Source organism: Chiloscyllium plagiosum, chromosome 2, assembly GCF_004010195.1.
Source record: "Chiloscyllium plagiosum isolate BGI_BamShark_2017 chromosome 2, ASM401019v2, whole genome shotgun sequence".
Taxonomy (NCBI): Eukaryota; Metazoa; Chordata; class Chondrichthyes; order Orectolobiformes; family Hemiscylliidae; genus Chiloscyllium; species Chiloscyllium plagiosum.
Genome location: NC_057711.1, coordinates 30,510,975 through 30,527,440, shown reverse-complemented (window position 1 = coordinate 30,527,440; position 16,466 = coordinate 30,510,975). Strand labels below are relative to the sequence as shown.

The 16,466-nt window shown below is 40.3% G+C and overlaps 1 protein-coding gene across 3 annotated transcripts in view; it reads left to right on the top strand.

The window, feature by feature from the left end:
- tent2 (terminal nucleotidyltransferase 2) overlaps positions 1 to 16,466 on the top strand; it is a 94,328-nt gene that overhangs the window by 12,691 nt on the left and 65,171 nt on the right. For all 3 annotated transcript variants that reach the window (XR_006314104.1, XM_043706818.1, XM_043706827.1), the window contains exons 3-8: positions 3,518 to 3,631; positions 5,358 to 5,550; positions 8,638 to 8,752; positions 14,969 to 15,060; positions 15,168 to 15,231; positions 15,956 to 16,022. Coding sequence is in view for 2 of the 3 variants with exons in the window: in XM_043706818.1 (XP_043562753.1) it covers positions 3,518 to 3,631; positions 5,358 to 5,550; positions 8,638 to 8,752; positions 14,969 to 15,060; positions 15,168 to 15,231; positions 15,956 to 16,022 (645 nt within the window). In the remaining variant the exon portion in view is untranslated. The remainder of the gene's footprint in view (positions 1 to 3,517; positions 3,632 to 5,357; positions 5,551 to 8,637; positions 8,753 to 14,968; positions 15,061 to 15,167; positions 15,232 to 15,955; positions 16,023 to 16,466) is intronic.

Genomic DNA, 16,466 nt, shown 5'->3' with positions numbered 1-16,466 from the left:
TTGGGGCAGAGGGATTGGAGGGCTGCGCGTTGTGAGGGTGAGAGGTTGGAGTGGGGGAGGGGGGTCGACAGGTTGAGGCGGTTAATGTCCCGGCGGCAGTTGGAAATGAAGAGGTCGAGGGCAGGTAATAGGCCAGCGCGGGGTGTCCAGGTGGATGCAGTGTGTTGGAGGTGGGCGAAGGGGTCTTCAGAAGGTGGGCGTGAATCCTGATTGTGAAAGTAAGCTCGGAGGCGGAGGCGACGGAAGAATTGTTCGACGTTACGGCGTGTATTAAATTCATTGATGCATGGACGGAGGGGGATGAAGGTGAGACCTTTGCTGAGGACTGATCATCCGTCCTCAGTGAGGGGGAGGTCTGGAGTGATGGTGTAAACTCAGCAGGGCTGGGAGATGGGATCTGGTGTGGGTGTAGAGCTGGGAGTGGGGTCGGAGCCAGTACCTGGAGTGGGTGTGATGGTGGGGGGAATGGGGGTAGAGTCATGAGCAGGGGTAGTGTTCCGCTCGGGGTTCTGGGGCGGGTGGGGATAGTGACAGTGGGGTCTGTGGGGGGCGTGTCAGCAGAATGCAGGTGAGTGGCGCTGGTGGGGTCGGAAGTGGTGGCAGACACGGCAGTAGGGGTGGCGGAAGTCACTGAGCGTGTGGCATCGGCGATGATGTGAGGGCCGGAAGTGGCTGTGGGAGTGGCCATGATGGGGGCAGAAGTGACATCATCAATCAGCGTGGGGTTGGTAGCTGCATCAGCCGCATGGCTAATGGTGTTTCCGAGGCCAGGGGAATCTTCTGGAATGTTTGAGGAGCGCTGGTTATGGAGGTGGGTAGATAAAAGTTTGTTGTACTTACAGTTTTTGATGTTTGAGATGGAGTTGAAATTCTGTTTGTTGAGAGTATGGATTCTCCTGAGGATGTAGTACAGAATGGGTCCTTTGCAATTCTGAGAGAGTGTGACCCTCAGCTGAGGCAGGGATGACTGTAGAGAGGTTAGGTGCCGGCGCATTGCTGCGAGTGTGGAGCGGAGGATCTTGAAGGAGAACTGTTGCTGGTGTTTATGAATCACCAGCGGAGAAGGTTACCTGTCAGAGACTTGTGAACAGCAAGAAGGTTCCCTCTGTGTACAACAGGATCTTGATCAGATGGGTCAATGGACTGAGTGGCAGATTGAGTTTAATTTAGATAAATGTGAGGTGCTGCATTTTGGAAAGACAATCAAGGCAGGACTTATAAATTTAATGGTAAGATTCTGGCAAGTGTTGCCGAGCTAAGAGACCTTGGAATGCAAGTTCATAGTTCCTTGAAAGCAGAGTTGCAGGTAGGTAGAATAGTGAAGAAGGCGTTTAGTCTGCTTGCCTTTATTGGTCAGTGCTTTGAATATAGATGAGATTATATTCCCCACAGAATGGAAATAGGCCCTTTGGCCCAACAACTCCACACCAACTCTCTGCATAGTAACCCACCCAGACCCATTCCCCATATTTACCCCTGACTAATGCATCTAACACAATGGGCAATTTAGCATGGCCAATTCACCCGACATGCACATCTTTGGATTGTGGGACGAAACTGAAGTACCCGGAGGAAACCCACGCAGACACGGGAGAATGTGCAAACTCCACACAGACAGTCGCCTGAGGTGGGAATCAGACCCAGGTCCCTGGCGCTGAGAGGCAGCAGTGATAACCACTGTGCCACCAATGCTGCTCCTGGGAGAGGGAGTTGGGAGGTCATGTTGCAGCTTTACATGACATTGGTTAGGCCACTTTTGGAATACTGTGTGCAATCCTGGCCTCCCTGCTATAGGATGGGTGTTGTGAAACTTGAAAGGGTTCAGAAAAGATTTACAAGGATGTTGCTAGGGTTGGAGGATTTGAGCTATAAGTAGAGGCTAAACAGGCTGGAGCTTTGTCCCTGGAGCATTGGAGGCTGAGAGTTGATCTTACAGAGCTTTATAAAATCATGAGGGGCAAGGATAGGGTTATTAATCAAAGTCTTTTCTCCAGGTTAGGGTCCAAAACTAAAGTACGTTGGTTTTAGGTAAGAGGGGAACAATTTAAAAGGGACCGAGGAGCAACTTTTTCATGCAGAGTGGTGCATGTATGGAACAGGCTGCCAGAGAAAGTAGTAAAAGCCAGTACAATTACAACGTTTAAAAGGCATTTGGATGGTTATATGAAAGGTTTAGAGGGATATGGTCCAAATGCTGCAAATGGACATAGATTAATTTAGGGTATCTGGTAGGCATGAACAAGTTGGGGTCTGTTACCATGCTGTATAACTCTGACTCAGTGACTTGAGTTTTGTTGAGAAAAGACAATTTTATTGAAACTTTTTGTCTTGCACTCATTGAGACACTTGCAAGAATACCAATTTGAAAGGAAAAATCAACATTTATACTGTATGAGAACAGAATGCTGATTAGCAGAGATTTTGCCATGGAGAGTGCAGTTGTGAATGATTGATGTTAACTGTAGGATTTTTAGGTAGACTTCCATACAAGCAGAATGACTGTCCAGGGTGTTACCCTGATAAATGAGCCATGAATGGCTGTTCCCCCATTTTGTTGAATTCAAACAGATGCAGTGATTCTTTGTTCTTTCCATCTGCAAAGAATCAGGCCATGTGTATTTGCACATGTAGCTTCCAGTCATGCAAGTGTGTCACGCTGCGGGTTTGAATGACAACCTTAAATCAGTTGTCAGTGTCATTCTTTGCACCCTCAGGACTATCCAACAAATGTTGCTTGATTAGAGTCCTGTCCAATGTTGGACGCTTTGAGTTTTGCAAACAAACCTGGTTGAATACAGTGAGTATCTTAGTTACTGTGACCGGTCAAAGGGATTTGTTGTTTGATACAATCCACCAATCTTTGGAACATCCAATCCTACAAGCCTGGTATCAAACTGGCACTGAACGTCATATAATGCATTAGTCAAGTACTACACTGCATTACCAACACAAGTGGTATTGACAGGATGCTAATGCTGAGCCACAAAGGTGGTCTGCATATCACTAAAATGAACAATGTGATATATGTTCTGTTGTATGAGAGTATGCATTTATTTTCTTTCTGTGTGTATTAGTATCTCGAAAAATGCTTATGCTTGTCCTAGACAGTCAGCATTGCTCTGAGAGTTATTGGAAGCGGCGCAATTATGGAATGTGGCAAGTACTTTTCCCACAGAACAACTGGGCTGGCATAAAGAAATGGATACTTAATACTTTGTTCCCCTGTAGTATTGCGATATTCTGTACTACACTCTTGGTTCATTACCTATCAGAAGTTTAACTCATCCTGGCAACCAAGAGGATATCTTTAGAATTTTTTTTGTTTCCTTTCACAACATGGATAATAGCTGTCTTTTGCCAAGGAGTTGGGTATGTTGATGCCACATTTTATCACTGGTAGAGCACTGATTACCTGTATAGCTTTGCTGCCTCACCAATTTCAGGAATTATACAATCTATAAATCATGCAAATAAATTTGATTTAATGAGTTTTATTAAATATCATTTGTTTTTGCAGCCTTTCTGGTACAATCCTAACAGGAGTAATTACTCCACGGCCATCAGCTGTGTGGCCTTTAAATAGTGCCTGCCCTACTTATTCACCGGGTCTGCCCAATAATGTCGGAAGGAAGTAAGTCCCACTTAGTCTTTTTCTTCAGATTTTAAGAATTTATAATGCTTATTAAGAAATACAGTGCCTTCGGTCGAAGGATTCTGGGTAATTCTGAGGTGTAAGCATGTTGGAAATACAGCAATCAATTTTCACATGACAACTGCAAAACGTTAATGACCAGATGACATTCTTGTATGATGTTAAGTGAGGAATAATATTAGCCAAAGCATGAGGGATAATACCTCTTCATGCCATGGATCTTTTGCATCAGCCAGAGACAGCGGACAGGGCTTCTTTTTCATGTCTTAACTGGAAGATTGTGAATATACACAATGTAATGTGCTTCAAAATAATATTCAGTGAGAAAAGAAGGATGTGACCTGCCAGAGAAGTTAACTGATACCTCTATCTATATCTGAAACTTGTTTTTAGTTTTGAATACTCAGCATTGTGATGAACTGAGGCTTTAAGAGGTGTATTTTGTCCAGGTGTGTTTTAGAATAGAATATCCGTTATTGTCATGTGTAGTCCATTGTAGAAGTACAATGAAAAACTTTTACAATGTCTGCCTCTTATGACGCCATCTTTGATACAAGTACCTAGGTACAAATCTTGGATACAAAAGAAGAATAAAAATTAGTTTCATTACTTTAGAGTTTAAAAAAAAAAGTTAGAAATCAGACAAAGTTAAAGGATTGACATTACAGTCAGGTCAAAAAATTTCAAATAAACATAACATTTGTAGCATCTCAGCACAGGACCTCTGCACATGGTCTGCACCAGCACCAGACCCCAGTCCAACAGCCATCCCTGCTCCACTCCAACCCTCTAGTCCACTCTGAACTGGCACTCAGCTGCTCCAAGATAAGTTCCAGGATTGTCTCCCCTTGCGCTGATTTCCACCTGGGACTTACTGCTCCAGGATTTGCCTCCAGAGCTGGGAGAAAAGAAAACAGGCGAAGCAGAGGATCTCCAGCAGGAGTACTTTACTCTGCCGCCATCTTGCCTTTTATGAAGAGAGGTTGAGACAGGAGGTGACCAGCTATGTCTCCCAAGTCAATAAAGTAAACAGCTTGTGAGCCTGTGGTTTTAGTTAAAGTTAGGACAATAGAAGAAGGATGTGTTAAGTCAGGCTCCCACAGAACCAGGGTTTAAGTTTAGCCCTCAGTTGTTGAAATTTTGAAGTTGGCTGTGAAAGCTGCCATATGTCTCATCCTGCTTCATGCAAAACACTTGAGTTCACTCTGTGTCTCTGCCAAAACTTTCTCTTGGTGTTCTTTACTCTTGGGCTGAGGAATATTGCATGTGAGGCAATCTATTTTACTGAATTTGCCTTTGCCAAGGACATGTTTATGGAATGTTACTATATTGGAACAGTTTTCCAATGGAGCTAAAGTTACACCAATTCTTCTTTTTATTTGTATTTCAACCGTAATGTAAAAATAAAGTGTGTTTTGCTTAAAGTCTAGTAGTATGACCAATCAAATCACATAAAGTCTCTCTGATATATTTCCAGGTTGTTTGGCCTAGTTCATAACAGCATGAATTATTCTAGTTCTTCTAGCTCCAATTAATGTGGTGGATTATCAACATTGGTTTCAAATTCAAGTTTACCACATCTAAATGATAACACATTCTAGCTTTCATATTAATGCAAATTGAGTTTTATATTTTAGACATATGTTGATTTAATTTTACACCGGTATTAATAACCTGATGCACCGCAATCTCCTCTGTATTACAGGCGAAGGAGTGATGAGCGAACTAGTCCTTATGACGTCAAACGCCAGCGGTTTCAGTCACCACCTTCTCGACCATCTGGCAGTTCAGTGCCTTTCGTTGTTGACCGCAGGTATTCTGTTCCATCGCCTGGAATTTCATCTCTGCTTCCACTCACTGATCACCCACAGAATACTCTACAAGTGGCCAGGGATAAGGTATTGATTCACTAAAGATTATAGTGACCTGTTTACTGAATGTTAAATAGCATTGCTGATGCACTGTTTTTATTAAACCAAATGGGAAATACAAATGCATTTTGGAAGGCTTAAAGAAGAAGGTACTTTCTGCACTGAATGTAAATGAAATATTGGCACAGGAAATATTTTGCAGGTTGCATTGTAAAAGGGATTCTGCTCTTAAATGAGCTTAGGACTGTATTTAGAACCATATTCATCTGTCGATGGGTTCAGCTTACAGGCAGAACTAGAGTCTCTGTTTAGCTCAAAAGTAGATTTGTTTATTATTGGACTGAATATTTCAAGTACAAGGAAGCACTTCAATTTTATATTGCCACTTGCATTCTTGGATAATGTTGCAATTCTTTTGACTAGCTTAGTTATTTGAAGTGTAGTATCTGTTTTGGATGAGATTAGCAAGGTCTTATAGACCGCTTAGTGTCATACTGCATTTTACACTTTACATAAACCTAAGGTATGTTTGTTTTTTTTTAAATTTAAACATATTGTTTAGGGTATGCAAGAGGTTGTATTAAATCGTGAATTAGTTATGTATAATCCATCGTTTTGCTTTTCCAAAAACTACAGTGGATTTCAGTATCCACATTATCATCAGTGGTATGTTCTTTTCTACTCCGGTTCGGCATGGCAAAGGAAACCTGCTGATTAGCTATCATTTTCCTCAGCTGATGAAGCAGTTCTGCTCAATGTTGAATACCACTTCAAATAAACACTGACTGGTAAAGGCACAATGTAGTTTGGGTGAGAAATTTCAGTAGCCACCAGCCACTGTTACTGACAGAGATGACTGAGTCATGAAGAACATATCTACTAGTCTGAACCTGCAGCAGGTGATAAGAGGATCAAAAAGGAAAATACCAACTTGAACTTGCCCTCATCCATTTACATACCACAGATACATTTGTCCATGACACTGTCGGTAAGAGTGACTACCATGCTGTTGTAGTGATGTTGAAGTCTAGTATTCACACTCAATATATACTTCCTTGTGTTGTATGATATTACCACTGAGACAAAAGGAATAGGTTCAGAAGATCAGTTCCAAACTGGGCATCCATGAGATGCAGTGGAGCAAAATTGTATTCAACTACAATCTATAATCTCAGCCCAATATAACCCCTCTCTATCATTGCCAACAAGTTACATCACCAAACCTAGCTGAATGGAAGAGTTCCAGAGAGCATGCCAGCAGCAGTACCAGACATACTTTAAATTGGTACAACCTGGTGAAGCTACTATATAGGAATAAAAGTGTGCCAAACAGCGTGTGATTGATAACCAATCAATCCCACAACTGATGGATCAGATCAAAGCTCTGTAGTCATGCCTCATCAGTCCAACATGTTAGCGCCTCAGACTGAAACCACATTTGGTGCCAAATTAGCCTATTTGACTCAGATTTCCCACTGTGTCAAGAAATGGCTGAATGTATTAAATGCAACAAAGGCTCTAGATCAAGCCTTTCCTGGAGCCATGGTGTTCCGGTACATCTATAACAGGCACTTGAAGATTTAGAAAATTGGCAATGACTGTCCTGTTCACAAGACAAAGTCAAACTGGCCACTTACCAGCCAATCAGCAACAGAAATTGCTGGAAAAGCTCAGCGGGTCTAGCAGCATCTGTGGAGAGAAATTAGAGTTAATGATTCATTCGGTTGACCCTTCCTCAGAACCTGCAGTTCTTTTTTGGGTTTTTACCAACCAATCCGGCTACTCCATGTCAGTAAGGTGATGGAAAATGTATTTGACAGTATTTTCAAGCAGCACTCAATAGCAATAATATGCTCACAGACACAGTTTGGATTTAAACAGCACCACTTGGCTATATTAAAATAAAGTGACAGGGAGACGTGGACTTAGTAGTAATATCACTTAGAACACTAATGCAGCGACCCAGGTTATGTTTTGGGACCAAAGTTTGAATCTCACCCATGGTAGATGGTGAAGTTTGAATTTTTAAAAAAATCTGGAATTAATAGTCTAATGATGACCATAAATCCATTGCCAGGAAAAATGTCATCCGGTTCATTGATGTCCTTTTAAGGAAGGAAACTACTGTCCTTACCTGGTTTGGCCTACTTACGGCCATACCAATGTAGTTGACTTTTAACTGTCTTCTGATAGTTGGGGATGGGCAATAATTGCTGGTCCAGTCAGCAATGCCCACATTCCCATGTATGAATTAAAAGATCCAAACACACCGGCTCTAGATGAGTTAAGAATTTCTGCCTTAGACAGCAAAGCAACAAATGATTGTGGCATCAAGGAGCCCAAGCAAATTTTGAACTTGGTGAGAACTCACCAAAATCTGTTCACCAACTGCAATGCCCAGTTCGTCATCTCAATGTCAGTTACGGATGGGCAACAAATGCTGCCTTTGCTAACATTGTTCACAAAATTATAGCCAAAAGAAAAGCCAAGTTAATCACTGTTTTGCAATTCAAGTTTAGAGGTTGAATAGCCACTGTTTACCTTAAATGTAAATACTAATTTTTCCTGACTTGGTGGAAAATAATATTTGCTCACAATTCAAGCTAGATGCTGTTGAATGTGACCTTCTTGGTCTGCTTTTGAGATTGGTGAATATCTGATTAGAGAAATTCAAAAAGGTAATTGAAAGAGACAGACAAGAACTTAGGAAGCATCAGTATGTACTTTGGTTTTGGATCAATGCCGGTGAAAACTTTTTTTGTACGAAGTTTATTATCTTTTGTACATGTTGAACTTCATTCTAAGAATAAGTTATGACTGTACTCGGCACTTGCCTCAGCTATACATCAAAAACTACTACTTGGAGTTTTAAAATGAGAGTAAAAGCTAAAATAGGTGTGTTTGTTCTGCATTCCATAAATAACTTTAAAAATGCAGAGAAGTTTAATAAAGTGCTGCAGTATGATAAAACAATCTATTTGACAGGTTCCAGGGATTGGTTTTAGGTAGAGAGTGACCAGTTTAAACATATTGTATTCAAAAAAAAATTTTTCAGAAATTTCACTTCTTGAGGGTATGTAATGTATGTGGTCTTTTGACTGGCTTTATTTTCAGTTGAGTCAACAAGTTTTGGACCTGTTCTGCAACTGTCAACAACAGTCAATTGATCTAGAAAAAAAGGATCTATGCCGCACACAGATTCAGAGAGAAATCCAACGGATATTCCCACGTAAGTTAGACTGTTAATTGCTCTTTTGTTAATCTGGATTTTAGCTTGAAGGACGGAATGGAGTGGTATTGAAGAAGGCTGTTGAAAATGAAGAATTTCCTGATGTTCTCTTTATTCTGTAGCTTTCCTGCACACTGGCTTCTTCTGTCAAATGTGGCAGTGGGAGAGAGAATCCTACAGCACAAAGTTGCAGCTTAATTTACCTGAGAACTGAGGGTTGGTGGGGTGGAGTAAGGGTGCTGATGGCTGAGTATAGGGGAAAATTTGGTAGTTTATTGCTTGGGTCATTGGGCGTAGAGGAAGTTGATCACTTTGGTCCCTGTGCTGTAAAGGTCTTTACTTTGAGGATTTACTCCTCCTTCACCTTTTTAGCTGAGATTAGATTGGATTCCATACAAATGGAAACAGGCCCTTTGGTCCAACAAGTCCACACCGACCCGCTGAAGAGTAACCCATCCGGACCCATTCCCCTACCCTATGTATTTACCCCAGACTAATGCACCTAACACTATGGGCAATTTAGCATGGCCAATTCACCTGACCTGCACATCTTTTGGATTGTGGGAGGAAACCGGATCACCTGGAGGAAACCCACACAGACATGGAGAGAATGTGCAAGCTCCACACAGACAGTCGCTCAAGGTGGGAATCGAACCTGGGTCCCTGGTGCTGAGAGGCAGCAGTGCATACCACTGAGCCACTGTGCTGCCTGGGGAAACAAAACAGATGAGTGTTTAAAAATAGAATGTGTGTAAAAATTAATACATACGTGAATAACCAGTACACCCTTTGCAGATGGTTTGGTCCAGCTCCACAAGTTCCATCTGTTTCAAAATTGAAAATGGGTGAATTTCTGGTGATTTGATTTGTTCTTTCATTTTTGAATTTTAACTTCTGACCTGACTGCAACCCACCAGTTTTTAAGGAATTAACATTCAGCATATCAACTGATCAGTGTCAGAGCTGACAAAGCAATACCAACAAAATTTTGACTGTTTAAAAATTAAAATATCATGGTGCTAAGTTAATTTAAGCATCAATGACCCCAATAAATTTGATGAAAAATATTTAATTGCAAGATTATACCTAACTACTTATTTCCTGATGTGTTTCTTCTAATATAAATTAACTGATCATTGTGTTGTTATTTCATTTGAGAAATTTGCTTGAGACCTGAGACTGGTATGGTTGTAAATAGTTATCAAGTTTCCTATAGTAGTTTTGTTGCCTTCTGTTGTAATTCTGCTCCCTTACATGTTGGATTTATTTATAGTGACTTTACAAGTATTATGTTGTTGAAAAACAAAACCACTTCATTTTTAAGAAAAGCTAGATTAAAGTATTTACGGATATTTATTGCCTTTTGAGAGGCTATATTTAAAATGATATGCAGCTTGAAGATGCATAGAACTTAATACTGCTGGCATTCGATATCAGAAAAAGTAAAGAAATCAAACAGCATCCTGAGAGAGAGAAAGGAAAGCATAGTAAATGATTTCAGTTTGATGTCCTTCATCAGAGGTTCTGATTCAACCAAACAATGATCAATTAATTGATGTTAGGAGAAAAACATCAGGACATAAGCAAGTGGTTATAATGAAACAATTAAATATTTTTCTTCAAATTTACTGGGGCATGCTTTCTCTATGGGGGCTGGGATAATTTTATTAGTGGAGCCTTTTTTTTTGAGGATCCAAACCCTGTGCCCTTGTATAAAATGTATAAGAATGTGATCAGGAGCCAGTTATGTTTAGTTAGTGTTCAGATCATGTGGGTTAGACATTTACTTTGATTTTTGTTTCACCCCAAAAATGTGGGAAATACAACACTAAACATTCAAGCAGCCTAAAATTCTTGGATCAGATTTATATCCAATTTATAAAATAATATAGATTAAAAAGTGGTAGTTTGGCCCAATGAGTCTGTTGCAGCTCTTTAGAAGAGCTGTCCAGTTAGTCCCATGCCCCTAGTCTTCCACATACTTCTGTAGTTCTTCTCACTTTTTACCTAATTTTCTTTAAAGGCTGCTGCTAAATAATTTTGCATCATCTGATGGTTATGTCTTTCAAAACCTAACTCTTCATTGTTTGAAAACATTTTTCTTTGTGGCTTCCAGTCTCCTGTCGCATTAAATCCATACTCCCTGGTTTTCGATTCTTCAGGCATTGGAAGCAGTTCCTTTTTATTTGTTCTAATCTCTTACAATTTTAAATACTTCTGTCTACTTAATGTGCAAAGGAAATAAAATGCATGACCAGGTGAATGTATGTATTCCTCCTTTTGTATGTCACATTGCTCCTATTTAGTCAGAGTAATTTTTTTTAGTTGCAGTTGGCTAGGTGGACTTTCACCTAGGTGGATTAAGCGGGTACTGCTATTACCGCAACAACTTTGACGGAAGCTTTTTTAATTTGTTCATGGGATGTAGCCTTTACTGATTTGGGTGACATTTATTGCCTATGACTAATTTCCCAGAAGCTAGTTAAGAGTCAACTAAATTCATGTGGATCTGGAGTCACATAGAGGCCAGACCAGGTAAAGGTGACAGACTTTATTCCTCAAGGGAGTTAGCAAAGTGGATGGGGTTTTCCAGCAATCCTTAGTGGTACATGATTGCCAACATTTGAGCTTTTAGTTTTACAACACCACTACCTTTTGTAGTTTTCCTTGTTGCTAATCAGAAAAATTATGTATGAATAGAAAGTTTCAAATATTCTGGCCAGCATTCATGCACATCAAGTACGGTATTTGTAGGATAATGCTATTGTGGAGGGATTTTAATTTTTAATGTGTATTGTGTTGTTACCATGCAAATGTATTTGCAGCACACTTGTATTTAAGTTTCCACCATCACGTCTGCCAAGTTGCACTTTTCAACAGTTTAAAATGCACAAAAGGCCAGAATTAGATGAGCCAGAGATCTTTCATGTCTTTGGGATTGGAGGAGATTACAGAAATTAGACTTTGCAAGATATGAAAGAATTTGAAAACAAAGACAAAAATATTCGATTCAAGGAGCTGCATTAGTCACTGAACAAGTGTGATCAGGAGGTGGATGATTTGGGACTTCTTAATGATGGAGTTAATAAGTTTGAATAGCCTCAAGTTGCAGAAGGTAAAGTGTGGAAAGAGTACCCCAGGTGCCTTGGAATAGTCAGCTTTGGAGTATGAGACGTGGTTGATAGCAGCAGATAACTTGAATCAGGGATGATGTTGGAAGGTGGAAATAACTGCTCTTGAAGAAATATTTTTCGAAGGAATAAAGAATATCAGGTATTGTCACTAGAGTGAAATCTTTGTACTCTGAAAAGTATTGCCAATTAAGAGCCAGCACAAATGAAATAGAACGCCACAGATGCTGGAAATCTGAAGTAAAAATGTAAACATTTGGAGGAACTCGGCAAGTCTGGCAGTGTCTGGGGAGAGAACCAGTTTCCAGTCTGATATGGCTCTTCAGAACTGAAATGGATTGGAAAATGATGTAGACAGAAGTGATGGAGAAGCAAGTGGAATAGATTTTGGAGGCTGTCAGAGTCAAAGACCGAGGGGTTACTAATGATGGTGAAGGAAAAATAGAGATGTAAAATGGGTGCAAATGAAGGCGTAAAATGGAACCACTCAACTGAGAACAAAGTTAACGTGACAGAAATGTGGTTGTCTGTCCGTGTGTTTATCTGTGTAAGGAAAAGACGTAATGCTTTGAAGTTGCGGAATTCAGTATTGAGTCTAGAGGCTGCGAAGTGCTTCAGGGGAAAATGAAATGTTGTTCCTCTAACTTATGTTGTGCTTTGGAATACTGTAGCAGGTGCAGAATTGAAATGTTTGCCTAGGAGCATAGTAATTTATTGAACTGGCAAGCAGCTGGAAGATCAGAGTCATTCTTTTGGACAGAGTGGATGTAATCTTAAAAGCACCTGCCCAGTTCTGTGTTTGGTCTCGCCAATATAAAGGAGACCACATTATAAGCAATGATTGCACTAAACGTGAAAGGTGTTTCAGTGACATTTGACAATGAGAAGAGAGGTAGTGAATGGACAAATCTGCACCACCTACAATTGCATGGGAAAGTGCCAAGGGTGAAAGATAATGTGTTCAGAGTGATGGTGGAGTGGGCTGGGGTGTTGTGAAATGGATAGTCGCTACAGAATGCTGGCCGGGAAAGGGAAGATCTGTTTGGTCCTGCTCCTGTTGGTAGAAGTGCCAGAGGATGATCTTTGGAATTCAGACTGGTGAGGTGATAAGTGAAGACAAGGGCAACTCCATTTTTCTGGGAGGGAGAGGAAGGGATGAAGGCCTAAGTTTGAGAGAGATATCAGATATGATTGAGGACTGTCAGCCTTGGGAGGGTGGGAATCCTCAGTTGAGGGAAAACAAGTTATGTTACAGGTGGAAGGTGGCGTAATTGAAACCGATTCAATTGAGATGAAGAAAGTAGGAGAATGGAAAAAGATCCTTGGAGGAGGCAAGTGTGATGTAGTTTGAGATAACTGGGAGCTGCTGATGTTTTGCAATGAATATTGGTGGATAGCCTATCCCCAGAAATAGAAACAGAAATCAAGGAAGGGAAGAGAAGTGTCAGATATAGCCCAAGTGAAAGTGAGAGGAGATTGGAAATTGGAAACAAAACTGATTTCATTTTTCCCGTTCTGGACAAGAGCAGAAAGCAGTACAGATGACCTCATCGGTATATTGGAGAAAGCATTGTGGATGGGGACCCCAAGTAGGATTGGAACCAGGAATGTTCCGCATACTTGACAAAGCGAAACAAAACTGGGGCTCATGCAGGTATCCGTAGCCAAGACTTGGAAATAGCAAGACACTTTTTAAAGGAAAAGTTGTTCAAAGTGAGAACAGGCTTAGCCAGGGAAGGGGGTTGGTGGTGGATGGTTCAGGTTTCTTTTCAAGGAAGAAGTGGAGAATCTTTAAACTATCCTGAGAGTGAATCTGTAAACGGTTGGAAACCCATTGTGAAGAGGAGGCAGCTCGGCCAGAAAACTGGAAATTGTGAAATTGAGTTAAACATCGTTAATGTCATGAATGTAAGTGGGAAGAGACTGAACAAGAGGAAAAGGATTGAGTCAAGAATTGATTAAATAAAGTTTTGGAACAGGAATAGTCTCAAACCGAGTTTGCAAAGGCAGTCCTGTTTGTAGATTTTGGGGAGAAATGTAGAAGCAGACGATGCAGGGTTAGGGACTTTGGGGGAAACTGTGGAAGAGAGCTCTCCAGAGATGAGGTCACTGACGGTCCTTGGTGTTCAGTAGTTGGCTCATGATCCACGGGTAGATGGAAGGTGTCTGCGAGTTGGCATTCAGCTTCTGCGAGGAATGCTGCCATCAGAAGCTCTTTTATCAACATATTTGAAAACAAAGTCAGGGTTAGACCTAGAAGAATGGAGTGCTGCAATTTCAGAAGAAGAGGGGTTTGAATGGGTGTGGGGAACAGCAAAGTTAAGGCAACAGATGTATTGCTCACTACATTGAGAACTATTAACAAGAGCTGGTAAATGACCAAAATTAAAAGTTTGGGTGAAAGGGGAGAATTAGAGACAGATAACACACTTTGTATGGCAGGGAGAAGACTCCTGTCCAAACATGTGGGACAGAGGTGAAGGCGAGGTAAGAGGAGTTCAACGTCATGTCATAGCCCAAATTCATTGAGTTGGGGGGTTTTACAGGTATAAAACTAAATCCTTTACTGGGCATGGACTTTGCAACAGCAGAAAAGGGAAGAGACAGTACAGCATATTTAATGTTCACCTTTTGATTGGGGTTCCTTTTTTATGATGATTGAAACTGTTGGTAGATCATATCCTAAGTATGTAAACTTTCACTCGAATAATTGTCACTTTTTATTGTTAAAAAAAAACATTGTTGCTTAACTTTGACATCAACAAATGCTGGAGATCACAGGATCAGGTAACATCCATGGAGAGAGAGTAAGCTATCATTTCGAGTCTAGATGACTTGAAACGTTAGCTTGCTCTCTCTCTATGAATTCTGCCTGACCTGCTATGATCTCCAGCATTTGTTGTTTTCAGTACAGATTCTAGCATCTACAGTAATTTGTTCCTGTATTCTGTTTAACTTTGACCCTGATATGTAACAGGAATGATTGCAAAATAGAAAGGAAAGTTGCAGTGTCAAACTGAGGTAACAGGCACCTTTATAGTTGGAAGAATTCTTGTCCATTTGTACATTTTTTTTCTCTTTCCAGAAACCAAATTGTATTTGGTTGGTTCTTCACTGAATGGCTTTGGTACTCGTTACAGTGATGCAGATCTGTGCCTTGTGCTAAAGGAGGAGCCGGTATGTTTGTTTTTTTTACATCATTTACAGCTTATCATTTTTTGTCAAATATTGCTATATCTAGCCAATTGCTATATTGAAAGGGATTTTTAAATTTGTTCTTGTAGATCAATCAAAGGAATGAAGCATGTCACATACTAAGTTTAGTTCAACAACTTTTCTACAGATTATGTAAGTTACTCTTTGAAATTATTGTGCTTTTGGTGATATAGTGTGTAGAACAATACTTGCCAAATATTTTCACTCCCTTTTCAAGGCTTCACAATGATTCTAACCCCTGAGGGAGAACTGAGAGCAGGAACACAGCTTAGAGCTCTATGGCCCCACTACTGTCGTGGAGTTCATGCTGTTTTGCGAAGTCTTGGTGCAGCATATGATAGCATTTAATAATGGCTTAGTTAGGTGTAATAAAATAAGGCGGTATGAAAAAGGGCCAGGCATTTTGGATTAGGGCAATTGCTTGTGTGGATGATAAACCCCACAATAGATTGTTTTGAACCATATGTTTCCATGTTGCAATTTCTGTACTTAAATTTGGATAAAGAAGACCGGTATTTGATATTTCACCAGAGTATGTGGTGTGAATTTGTCATGGTAATTTCCTCTGTTTAATTAGTTGGGGTGGGGAACATTTAACATATTACAGATGCCTGGTGTTTCCTTGCAGGCAGGGAAAAGAAGGAAGGGCTCTGGCTTACGTTTTAGCCACAGATTATATGGCAGGATTTGGCTGAAAACCTTTTCTCTGCTTCATGTTGCCCTGCAGAAAATTTGCATGTCTTGTACAGGATGCCTAAACTGTTTACACTCTGGAGGTTACTGGGGGCCGCTATCTCCAGATAGCTTGAGGATCTGTTTTGGAGATAGATTGAGTTTTTTAAATTTTTATTTACAGCTTACATTGACAGACCTCAACTGATCCGAGCAAAAGTGCCAATAGTAAAATTCAGGGATAAAGTCAGGTACGTAATTGAGTGACTTCTGCTGAGAGCCATTCCATTATGAACAGTAATGCAGATTTTTGCCTTCTAAATTTGCACTGCATCAATCATGATAAATCATGGCATTTAACTTTGGATTTCACTGCTACCATCTTTTAAAAATAACTAAATTTGTAGCTTTACCAAATTGTTAAATTTGCTTAAAAAGCTTTTTACTTTTTAGCTTTGAAATACTGTTTTCTGTTGCCTGTTTTGTATTCATGCATGAGATGCTTTGATACTGGAACACTGATTTAGATAACTGACATCTGGATGAAGACTGGTTCTGCAAAACATAAGAATAAAGGCTGATTATATTGAGTTGAAGCTGTCTCTAGGCTAAAACGTAATTATAGAGCAGTGCATTGATTTTAATCTAAAAGTTTTCACAAATACAGCCATCAAAAACAAGATTAAATTTGGATG